General features: G+C 40.8%; 1 protein-coding gene across 5 annotated transcripts in view; it reads left to right on the forward strand.

Moving 5' to 3' along the window:
* The window catches only part of MYO6 (myosin VI), a 254,132-nt gene that overhangs the window by 187,054 nt on the left and 54,653 nt on the right, over positions 1–12,425 (forward strand). For all 5 annotated transcript variants that reach the window (XM_044290290.1, XM_044290291.1, XM_044290292.1 and 2 more), the window contains exon 25: positions 1,426–1,576. In XM_044290290.1, coding sequence (XP_044146225.1) covers positions 1,426–1,576 — 151 coding nt within the window. The remainder of the gene's footprint in view (positions 1–1,425; positions 1,577–12,425) is intronic.

A 12,425-nucleotide genomic window follows, 5' to 3' on the forward strand; every position in this document is an offset into this window, starting at 1 on the left:
GCTATTAACCTAATCATCTGAATCAACTAATTAACTCTAAACACCTGCAAAAGATTCCTGAGGCTTTTAAAAACTCCCAGCCTGGTTCATTACTCAAAACCGCAATCATGGGTAAGACTGCCGACCTGACTGCTGTCCAGAAGGCCATCATTGACACCCTCAAGCAAGAGGGTAAGACACAGAAAGAAATTTCTTAACGAATAGGCTGTTCCCAGAGTTCTGTATCAAGGCACCTCAGTGGGAAGTCTGTGGGAAGGAAAAAGTGTGGCAGAAAACGCTGCACAACGAGAAGAGGTGACCGGACCCTGAGGAAGATTGTGGAGAAGGACCGATTCCAGACCTTGGGGGACCTGCGGAAGCAGTGGACTGAGTCTGGAGTAGAAACATCCAGAGCCACCGTGTACAGGCGTGCAGAAAATGGGCTACAGGTGCCGCATTCCCCAGAAACAGCGGCAGAAGCGCCTGACCTGGGCTACAGAGAGGCAGCACTGGACTGTTGCTCAGTGGTCCAAAGTACTTTTTTCGGATGAAAGCAAATTTTGCATGTCATTCGGAAATCAAGGTGCCAGAGTCTGGAGGAAGACTGGGGAGAGGGAAATGCCAAAATGCCTGAAGTCCAGTGTCAAGTACCCACAGTCAGTGATGGTCTGGGGTGCCATGTCAGCTGCTGGTGTTGGTCCACTGTGTTTTATCAAGGGCAGGGTCAATGCAGCTAGCTATCAGGAGATTTTGGAGCACTTCATGCTTCCATCTGCTGAAAAGCTTTATGGAGATGAAGATTTCATTTTTCAGCACGACCTGGCACCTGCTCACAGTGCCAAAACCACTGGTAAATGGTTTACTGACCATGGTATTACTGTGCTCAATTGGCCTGCCAACTCTCCTGACCTGAACCCCATAGAGAATCTGTGGGATATTGGGAAGAGAAAGTTGAGAGACGCAAGACCCAACACTCTGGATGAGCTTAAGGCTGCTATCGAAGCATCCTGGGCCTCCATAACACCTCAGCAGTGCCACAGGCTGATTGCCTCCATGCCACGCCGCATTGAAGCAGTCATTTCTGCAAAAGGATTCCCCACCAAGTATTGAGTGCATAACTGAACATAATTATTTGAAGGTTGACTTTTTTTGTATTAAAAACACTTTTCTTTTATTGGTCGGATGAAATATGCTAATTTTTTGAGATAGGAAATTTGGGTTTTCATGAGCTGTATGCCAAAATCATCAATATTAAAACAATAAAAGGCTTGAACTACTTCAGTTGGTGTGTAATGAATCTAAAATATATGAAAGTCTAATGTTTATCAGTACATTACAGAAAATAATAAACTTTATCACAATATGCTAATTTTTTGAGAAGGACCTGTACATGCTCTTGTAACATACTCTATGCCTTTAAAATATAATTGTATTTTTCTTTTAAAGAATTGATGGCATGAAAAAGGTGCGAACTCTGAAATCTAGGCTTATCAAATTCAATGAAGTTGTCAGTGCTCTGAAGGAAGGGAAGGCAGAGATGAACAAGCAGGTGAAGGACCTGGAGTCGTCCATCGATGCTCTTATGTCTAAGATAAAGGTGAGCTGACAGCATTAGTGGATCTATTCTCATCTCCCAAAGAATCACGTTTAGTATGCTAAAAATTTCATTATGCAAAATAGACTTGCATAAGGAAGGAAATAAATGAGTATTTTTCACACTTCCTGCCTCAGATTCTTTGGCAGTCTACTTGCAGCCTGTAATTGTGTAAAAAAGATGTAAATTTCAATGATGCTCGTAAAAAAGCCTCATCACAGATAATAATGCTACCTTGCCTGGGATGATTCATGTTGGCGAGGGTGCCTAGAAAAAATTGACGTGCTGTCACTTTCCATTGCAAAAAGTTGATTTTGACTAATCAAGGATTCTAGAAGTTTATTTTGTATAGGTATAACATGTTCCTTTGGTTTGTGGTCTTCAAGTGGGCGCTCAGTTTTACAGGCTTATGATTTAATGCATTTCTTGAGGAAATTGCAAAGATTTGCTTTGATTTTAACTGTTTCACAGTAAAGGTATTTCCATCTCCTGAACAATTTTCCTGGCCAACATGAGCTATTTAGTTTTCTATGTCTTCCCACCACTTGCTTTAGTAGATCTTAACACCATGTCTACATTAGTCTTGACTCTCTTGGTATTTAGTAAAGGTTGATAGTTTCTAATCGAGGGTCCATGATCCGTAAAAGTGTCTAATCCAGCCACAATTCAGCAGGCATGGTACGTGCTAGACTGTTGTATTGCATTTCTTCCCTTTCAAGCCTATCACGACTTAAATATCTAACACTCATGAGGGTTTGCTATAAAAAATGAAAAGCATAGATCATCATTAGTCTGTCGGGCCTATGATCGCAGATAATGAGATACAGGGTTTGTAATCAGTGGATGGGGATTTATCAGTTTGTTGTTTTATTTTTTTTCCTTTGTTACGAGATAGATGAGTAGGCATAATTTCACTTCTATACTGTTGGATTGGGGTAATGCATTGCTTAGATGCATCTAGTGTGCCAGATGAGGATTTACGGAATATAAGACACAGCCATCGCTCACACAGCTGAACGTGAAGCTGCTGGCATATCTCGAGAACAGCTGTGCTTGTTTTCAATGAGGCAACGTTAACACCGAAACTGACTGCATACATGTAATTTGACATAATGCAGGATTCTAATTGCTAATCAGCCTAATCCCATTTGTGAACCATCATCAGTGTAAAAGGAAGCTGATCGACTTCTGCTTCTCCCTCCACCTGCACTGCTTGCCTAGTCGTCTTGCCTTTTATAAAAGAATAGACTCCTTTTTCAAATCCACCTATGAATTGAGATTTTGATACAAATGTTAGAAGCCTTCCACCCAAAATGTAAACTTGGCCATACGTTATTATCAGCTCTCCTGACTAACTATTTGCAGTCCCCATTTCTCTATTATTCCGGCTAGAAGGCTGTGAATGAATTGCCAGCAGATTGTAATGAGGTTCCATCTGGGTGTTACCAGATGGGGATGAGTCCCTGCACAATCATACATTATACAGTCAGTGATGCCAGTGACAGGCTGTGCAGGGACCCCCGCTCCCAACTGGTAACACCCACATGGACCTTTATTGCCAACTTCTGGCAATTCATTCATGACCTTTTAGTAGGAATAATAGGTGAATGGCACAACATAGTTATTAGAGATGAGCATAAAATTTTGTTCGAATACTGTACAGAGCAGGAGCAGAATGTATTGGCTCCGATGAGCTGAAGTTATTGCTTCGTGAAGTGTCGCGAGACTTTGGGTAATAACTTCATAAATTTATTTGTACTGTGAAAAACCATTTCCCGAACTCTGGTTCGGTTCCAAGGTACCACTTGGAACCGAACCCGAGTTCGGAAAATGGTCTTTTACAGTACAAATTCATGTATGAAGTTATTACCCAAAGTCTCGCGAGACTTCGCAAAGCAATAACTTCGGCTCATGGAACCGAACCAGAGTATTGAAACTAAGTTTTCTGTGAATCGACTGTCGATTTGCTCATCCCTAATAGTTGGTGTTTTATCTGATAAACGCATTAATTTATTAAAAAACTGATTATAATAAACGTGATATTTAAAAACTTTTATAAAAACCGATAAGTTATACAAATATCATATTTATCCCTATTCTTATTCTTGACCCACAAACAATTTATTTTGTTTTGTTTCTGAATAAATTAATACGTTTATCAGATAAAACACCAGATATGAGAGTGCCCTCCTTTTTATATAATTAATCTTTTGCTACCATCACTGGCGGGGGTGTCGCCATTGGAGAGTGCACCTAGTTCTTTGGCTATTTGCTGGTAGAGCCACCTGTATTATATTTATCATCCCTAATAGTTATATGAACGTTGGAGCTCTCAGAAACTGATGTTTGACTGTCAGTTTGTCAAGATGTTCAGTTAAGTGGTGCATTTACCATCAAACACAGAGGAGCTTATTCAGAAGTGACAACCAATATAGAACCTTCCTAATGGCTATTGCAACTAAATACAGTAGATTGCCATAGTGAAACAAATAGGTGACAAAATTGGGCTACTACCCTAACTTCTTATAGCCTAATATTTCCCTAATATTTATCCCGCAGTTTTATGACCTCCAGTGTTGAAGTAGCTGCTTTTGATTGATTGATTTTGAAAGGGCTGGACAGATCCCAGGAACCCGCTAGCCATTGCACTTACAACCTTTTTTCATTTTTTTCTTTAATGTCTGACACTTACTATTATAGCACCTGGAAAAGAAATGTTTCTCCATAATTAATTTAATTTATGGTAATTTTCAGTTATGTTTGCGGTCCTTAAAAAGAAATACAAAACTGTTGAAAGTAAACTGAGAACGGTTGAGGTGGAGCTTTATTAAGTGTTGGGTCTCGCTCTGCATGGCAGTTTGGAAGAGCATCTGGTTGCACCTGGTTACCTACCACGGGATGACAGTTCTCAGAGTAATGAGATTGAATCCAGAGCATAAATTACATAAAAGGAGAGGATTTGTTGGATTTAGTTTTATTATTTTTTGTATTTTCTATACTTTGAGTTCCTTTATGAGGTGTAAGGCTTTTAAATTGTCTCTGTTCAGCAGACTGAGGTTAGTAGCGGCATTCTTCATGCTCCTGCTCCCGTTTTGAAACAAATCCATTTGGCTGACTTGCTGGCTGGCTTGTGATTTTGGCTGCCCTTGGAGGTGGGCCCTTAGCAGCGCAGGTGCACTTTGATCACATTAACAGGATTCAGCATGTGACACACAATAATGTAATCACTGAGACATGCAGAGCGCCTCTGGACTGTAATTTACACATTGACGGTTTACTATACGGTTACAGGCAAAAACCATCTTGCAGACAAGTAAGATTATATTAAAGGGGTTATCCTATGATTAAAGGGGTTGTCCGAGTTATGAAAAAAAATAATATAGCACTGAAAATCTGATATAAAACTGAGCTAAGCAAGTTTTATGCAAAAAATAAATAAATAAATATATACATATATACAGTACAGACCAAAAGTTTGGACACACCTTCTCATTCAAAGAGTTTTTATTTTCAGGACTATGAAAATTGTAGATTCACACTGAAGGCATCAAAACTATGAATTAACACATGTGGAATTATATACATAACAAACAAGTGTGAAACAGCTGAAAATATGTCATATTCTAGGTTCTTCAAAGTAGCCACCTTTTGCTTTGATTACTGCTTTGCACACTCTTAGCATTCTCTTGATGAGCTTCAAGAGGTAGTCCCCTGAAATGGTTTTCACTTCACAGGTGTGCCCTGTCAGGTTTAATAAGCAGGATTTCTTGCCTTATAAATGGGGTTGGGACCATCAGTTGCGTTGTGGAGAAGTCAGGTGGATACACAGCTGATAGTCCTACTGAATAGACTGTTAGAATTTGTATTATGGCAAGAAAAAAGCAGCTAAGTAAAGAAAAACGAGTGGCCATCATTACTTTAAGAAATGAAGGTCAGTCAGTCAGCCGAAAAATTGGGAAAACTTTGAAAGTAAGGGCTATTTGACCATGAAGGAGAGTGATGGGGTGCTGCGCCAGATGACCTGGCCTCCACAGTCACCGGACCTGAACCCAATCGAGATGGTTTGGGGTGAGCTGGACCGCAGAGTGAAGGCAAAAGGGCCAACAAGTGCTAAGCATCTCTGGGAACTCCTTCAAGACTGTTGGAAGACCATTTCAGGGGACTACCTCTTGAAGCTCATCAAGAGAATGCCAAAAGTGTGCAAAGCAGTAATCAAAGCAAAAGGTGGCTACTTTGAAGAACCTAGAATATGACATATTTTCAGTTGTTTCACACTTGTTTGTTATGTATATAATTCCACATGTGTTAATTCATAGTTTTGATGCCTTCATAGTCATGAAAATAAAGAAAACTCTTTGAATGAGAAGGTGTGTCCAAACTTTTGGTCTGTACTATATATATATATATATATATATATATATATATATATATATATATATATCCTAATTTTCCTGGTTCTTTTCTGGACCTTTGTTTACATGCAATAAAAACAATGCCCCCTGCTCTGCTAAGGAAGTGAATACAAGAGCTGCCCTGAGTGACATGTCTGCCTGCTGGGAGACTCTGCAGCATGTTGTATGTGTAGGACTACAAGTCCCAGCTGTATAATGACACTGCTAAGGGAGTGCCCTGAGTGCTGGGAGAATCAACAGCAACTTGTAAGTGTAGAACTACAAGTCCCACTTGTATAATGACACTGCTAATACACATAGGATCTTCCCCCTACCTTCTTGTGCAATGCTCTCTCTAGTATGTCAGCTCCAGTGCCCAGCATTGTCGCCTCACTGCCTGCAGAGCTGTGCAGCTGAAGGGGTTAAGAATCCTAGCAGAGAGTAGACGGCAGTGAAGGGGGGGCGTGGCCAGCACACTGACGTCTCGTTTACAGGCTTGTAAACAACCTTTATCAGAGCAGGGAGAGAAGCTGACATCACAGGTCATGTGACCCTCAGTGAAATCTGAGAAACCAGCCCCTGGAGATAAGGTGAGTTAATTGGAAAGCTTACATTTGCTTAGTTAGGAACATAGAACAAAAAAATAACTCTGACAACCCCTTTAATGTAGAAATTAAAAGTCAGTCTTCATATAGAACATGACAATCTCTTTCTAACAAAGCTAGAACCAGCCCTGTACCTCATAGTCATTAGTCCAATTGCCCTGCTAGATTTCTATCAAGCTAGCAGCTCAGGGGCATGTCTTCTGCTGCAGCTCTCGCCCTGTCACATCTCAAAAGCAGTTGAAGGATGGAACTGAGCATGTGCGTCCACCTCAGGAAAGTGGACAAAGAAATAACAAAAAGAACAAACCGCAGGTGGCGCTATACAGATAAATTTTATTGAATAACTTAGTGACAATACAAAATTTTTAATTACTTGCAATTACAAAAACGTTCAGATCCATTTGCTGGTTTGAAAACTGCAGAATATTTTTCATGGGTAAATCCCTTTAAGGAATCAGTTACAGGGAAAAGACTGGTTTAGTTTGTAAAGGTTTGCTAAAGGGCTTTTCACTTCAGGATAACTGCTGTAGATGGCATCTTCATCTATTAGTCATAGTAAGTGCTGGTAAGAACAACTGGTCATTCTCGATGACTCTGCACAACCATACGTTACAGGGCAACCATTTGTTTGACATGATTGGCTATGTTATATCTGTTCATTGCCACTAGTTTCAACAACCAGACATGTGGAGGTCAGCTAATCACCAGTCTTCTGAGGAGGGTTGTCCTCATGGCTCAACTCTTTTAGTGTGTTTCTTTTAGAAAATGAAGCTTGCTTCCAAGTAAAGCCGACTTAGATATTATGTACAGGATGTCCACATTCATGACATCATCTAGCCAAACTTTCAATAAATCCAGGAGAAAGTTGCCAGTAATAACTATTGTTATAGATCTATTCTAGTTAGTGCTCAGATAGCAAGATGTGATCAATATCAATGGTAAGAATTTGCAACACACAGAAGGTTAACTCTTCTTAGAGATGAAATGTTAAAGATCTCCATCTCCAACATTTAGTCTCTGTTTAGTGGATTTAATTTTCAAGGTTACTAGGTGTCTCGAAGCCGAGATTTGTATTATTCATTAAAGAGGACCTTTCATTGGTTTGTAGTAAGTTAGAGAAATATCTGTACCTGAGGGGTACCCCCCGCTGATGCTGCCATCCTGCCTGTTTTTTTAAAATAGCGCTCCTACGCCCCATTATGGCCCCCCGCAAATTTCGCGCTCAGTATGCTAATACTGAGCATCGGAGCAACGGGGAGGAGACGCAGTCTTTCCCTGTGGCCGTCTCCTTCTCTCCTGGCTGTAGCGCTGTCCAATCGCAGCGCAGAGCGTCACAGCCAGGGAGAAAAAAACCTTATCATACTTACTACAAACAAAAGGTCCTCTTTAAAGGGGTTCTGCACTTTGTTTAAACTGATCTATCCTCTGGATAGATCATCACCATCTGATCAGCGGGGATCCGACACCTAGGACCCCCGCCGATCAGCTGTTAACCCAGGCCCAGTGACATCACGACTAGTATCACTGGCCTGGGCGGGGCTAAGCTGGCCCAGGCCAGTTGATAAAAGTTGTGATGTCACTTGGCCAGCGGTAAACGGTGAGAAGGCTGCGTCACTGCTGGAGCGCCGCTGCCTTCTCAAACAGCTGATCGGCGGGGGTCCCAGGTGTGGGACCCCCGCCGATCAGATGCTGATAATCTATCCAGAGGATAGATCATCAGTTTAAACAAAGTGCAGAACCTCTTTAACTTATATTATTTAATTGAATTAATGTGATTTTCATTGTTTGGGGAAAGAACCCAATATTGAAGAAAATAATTGATGGAGGTGTTTTCCTCATACTAATTGCTGTGACTGCAGCTACTATGGATTGAACATGGCTGCAATACAACATTCTTGTCAGAGGCTTAAAAATAGATTTCTCCTATCGGAACAAAAACGCTGCTTAAATCTGTTTTTCTGTATCATAAAAATCCTTCACAATGTCATAAAATTGTCAGTTTTGCAAAAGAAAAAAACATAATCGGCAGTTAGTGAAGAGTTTAAGGTCTATGTTCTTCCTTGATATATACTTGCCTTTGACTGAACCTTAGCTAAAGCTTCTAGTGCTGTCTTGTCAACCTTTACACTTAGATTTCAGAAGGTCGCTGAGCTCACATCTCTAAGTACTTCATTTTTGTTCAGTTTCTGGACCAGGCTTGCCATGATGATTTCTGTTCAGTTTTGTAGTTTTTCCAGTAGGATCTATGAAGTAAACTGTAGAGAAATAATATCTCCCATAATGCAGTACAAAAGAGATTATTGCATTTTACAACTTTTCCCCATAGAGTGTGTCCAGAGCCACATGTGGCCCTCTGCTTCCCTGCTTATGGATTACTAGTTTGTTGTATTTAAAAACATGAATTTAGAAGATTTGAGAGCGAATAAACTTACGCAGGCTAAGTGAATAAATATATTTACTAAGTGTGATTAAATATAAGATAACACAGACAAATCACATACTGTATAATAAAAGTAAATAAATCACTAGCCTAAATATCGAATATGGGGTGAGACTGTCGGTCATGCTATATAACACAAGGCTGTCTACCACGTTATAACACATGGCCAACACACCAGGGATAGGACAAATCAATACTTACATTTTACCTAGGATGAAGTTCTAGGCGGAGAATGTATGTGTATCACAGAGTTTAAACCTCTGAGATCACTCAGGAATGTGGTCTTATCAGCACATCATTATACAGAATGGTAATAATAAAAAGGAACAGAATTAAAGGGATAGAACCAATGAGTACTTTAAAAATACTCTTACAACACATGCTGATAGAATTGTGAACCAATGATGTTGGGATTGTCATTACAGAATTGTATCACCAGTATTAGAACTATAGCACTGACAGATGATAGGAGACTTAGACACCGTTACGTGAATTCTTGGTCATGTGATCAGATAACAGGTGCTGCTAGTCACCACAACCAGACCATTTCAGTGGGTCCGCCCAAAAAATGGAATGTACTCTGTATGCATTCCGTTTCCGTTTTTCCGTTCCGTTCAAAGATAGAACATGTCCTATTATTGCCCGCAAATCACGTTACGTGGCTCTATTGAGGTCAATGGGGGCTGTGAAAAAAAAACTGATATGGAATGCATCCATATGTCTTCCGTATCCGTTCTGTTTTTGCGGAACTATCTATTGAAATTTTTTTGCCCAGCCCAATTTTTCTATGCATTTACTGTATACTGTATATTTCATGCTTCCGTTTCTGTTTACGACCGACAAAAAACGGATAAAACGGACCACAAAGACGGTTGTGTGCAAGAGGCCTAAGCATCATGTAGTCATTTAATTTGTTCTCATAAATTTTTTTATTAAGGCATTTAAGTTTGGTAATTTATGTATTATACAGTCAGGTCCATACATATTGGGACATCGACACAATTGTAACATTTTTGGCTCTATACACCATCACAATGGGTTTCAAATGAAACAAACAAGATGTGCTTTAACTGCAGACTGTCAGCTTTAATTTGAGGGTATTTTCATCCAAATCAGGTGAACGGTGTAGGAATTGCAACAGTTTGCATGTGTGCCTCCCACTTGTTAAGGGACCAAAAGTAATGGGACAATTGGCTTCTCAGCTGTTCCATGGGCAGGTGTGTGTTATTCCCTCATTATCCCAATTACAATGAGCAGATGAAAGGTCCAGAGTTCATTTCAAGTGTGCTATTTGCATTTGGAACCTGTTGCTGTCAACTCTGAAGATGAGATCCAAAGAGCTGTCACTATCAGTGAAGCAAGCCATCATTAGGCTGAAAAAACAAAACAAACCCATCATCGAAATAGCAAAAACATTAGGCGTGGCCAAAACAACAGTTTGGAACATTCTTAAAAAGAAGGAACGCATCGGTGAGCTCGGCAACACCAAAAGACCCGGAAGACCACTGTGGTGGATGACCGAAGAATTATTTTACTGGTGAAGAAAACACCCTTCACAACAGTTGGCCAAATCAAGAACACTCTCCAGGAGGTAGGTGTATGTATGTCAAAGTCAACAATCAAGAGAAGACTTCACCAGAGTGAATAAAGAGGGTTCACCATAAGATGTAAACCATTGGTGAGCCTCAAAAACAGGAAGGCCAGATCAGAGTTTGCCAAACGACATCTAAAAAAGCCTTCACAGTTCTGGAACAACATCCTACATCCTATGGACAGATGAGACCAGATGAGAATGATGGGAAGAGAAGAGTATGTAGAAGGAAAGGAACTGCTCATGATCCTAAGCATACCACCTCATCAGTGAAGCATGGTGGTGGTAGTGTCATGGTGTGGGCATGTATGGTTGCCAATGGAACTGGTTCTCTTGTATTTATTGATGATGTGACTGCTGACAAAAGCAGCAGGATGAATTCTGAAGTGTTTTGGGCAATATTATCTGCTCATATTCAGCCAAATGCTTCAGAACTCATTGGACGGCGCTTCACAGTGCAGATAGACAATGACCCAAAGCATGCTGCAAAAGCAACCAAAGAGTTTTTTAAGGGAAAGAAGTGGAATGTTATGCAATGGCCAAGTCAATCACCTGACCTGAGTCCGATTAAGCATGCATTTCACTTGCTGAAGACAAAACTGAAGGGAAAATGCCCCAAGAACAAGCAGGAACTGAAGAGGTCTAGCAGAGCATCACCAGGGATGAAACCCTGCGTCTGGTGATGTCTATGCGTTCCAGACTTCAGGCTGTAATTGACTGCAAAGGATTTGCAACCAAGTATTAAAAAGTGAAAGTTTGATTTATGATCATTATTCTGTCCCTTTTACTTTTGGTTCCTTAACAGGTGGGAGGCACATATGCAAACTGTTGTAATTCCTACACCGTTCACATGATTTGGATGTAAATACCCTCAAATTAAAGCTGACAGTCTGCAGTTAAAGCACATCTTGTTCATTTCATTTAAAATCCATTGCGGTGGTGTACATAGCCCAAAATTTTAGATTTGTCGATGTCCCAATATTTATGGACCTGGCTGTATGTCTTAAAGGGGTTGTCTTATCATGGACAATGGGGGTATATCGCTAGGATATGCCCCCATTGTCTGATAGGTGCGGGTCCCACCACTTTGAGCAGCACCTATATAGAGAACAGAGCCCTGCAAGTGAAGGAGGGCGCACTGCGCATGCGCAGCCACCCTCCATTTATTTTCTATGGAGCCGGCGCAGCCACCACCTTGTGGGGCTCTGTTTTCGATCTAGGTGGGGGTCCCAGCTGTGGGACCCGCACCTATAAGACAATGGGGTTTTATTCTAGAGATATGCCCCCATTGTCCATGATGAGACAACCCCTTTAAAGACCTAATTTGGTTCCACAGCACATGCAGCACATTCTGTGAAATTTTATGGAATTTGCAATGGAGGCACTAACTGGAGTTCCCTGGGAAAATGTGAATATAGCCTTGGGCTTTATTGTGACTTTTAGCCTCAAGAAGTTTGAAGATACTGTGATACTGTTGTGTGGTAATTGTCACATAAGATATATTCTGATGTTTGTTGTGCCGTATCTTGCATCTTTTAACCAGTTGTGGTAAGGGCGATATCAAATATATTCCCATGATAACAATATTAAGAAATTTATCGCGATAAATGCCCATTTGGAATAAAAAAAACCACTCAAAACATGTACTGGTGTTTCCTTATTGCCCTCATACAGTATAATGTCTCCTTGATTCCCCCATACAGTAATATCTATTAGTTGCCCCACCAACAACAGGGTCACAGTCCCCCCCCCCCCCCCCCCCCCCAATCTGATGGGGCGTGCACCCTGCTGCTCCATTCATTCTCTATGGGACTGCTGGAGATAA

Source organism: Bufo gargarizans, chromosome 4, assembly GCF_014858855.1.
Source record: "Bufo gargarizans isolate SCDJY-AF-19 chromosome 4, ASM1485885v1, whole genome shotgun sequence".
NCBI classification, from domain to species: Eukaryota; Metazoa; Chordata; class Amphibia; order Anura; family Bufonidae; genus Bufo; species Bufo gargarizans.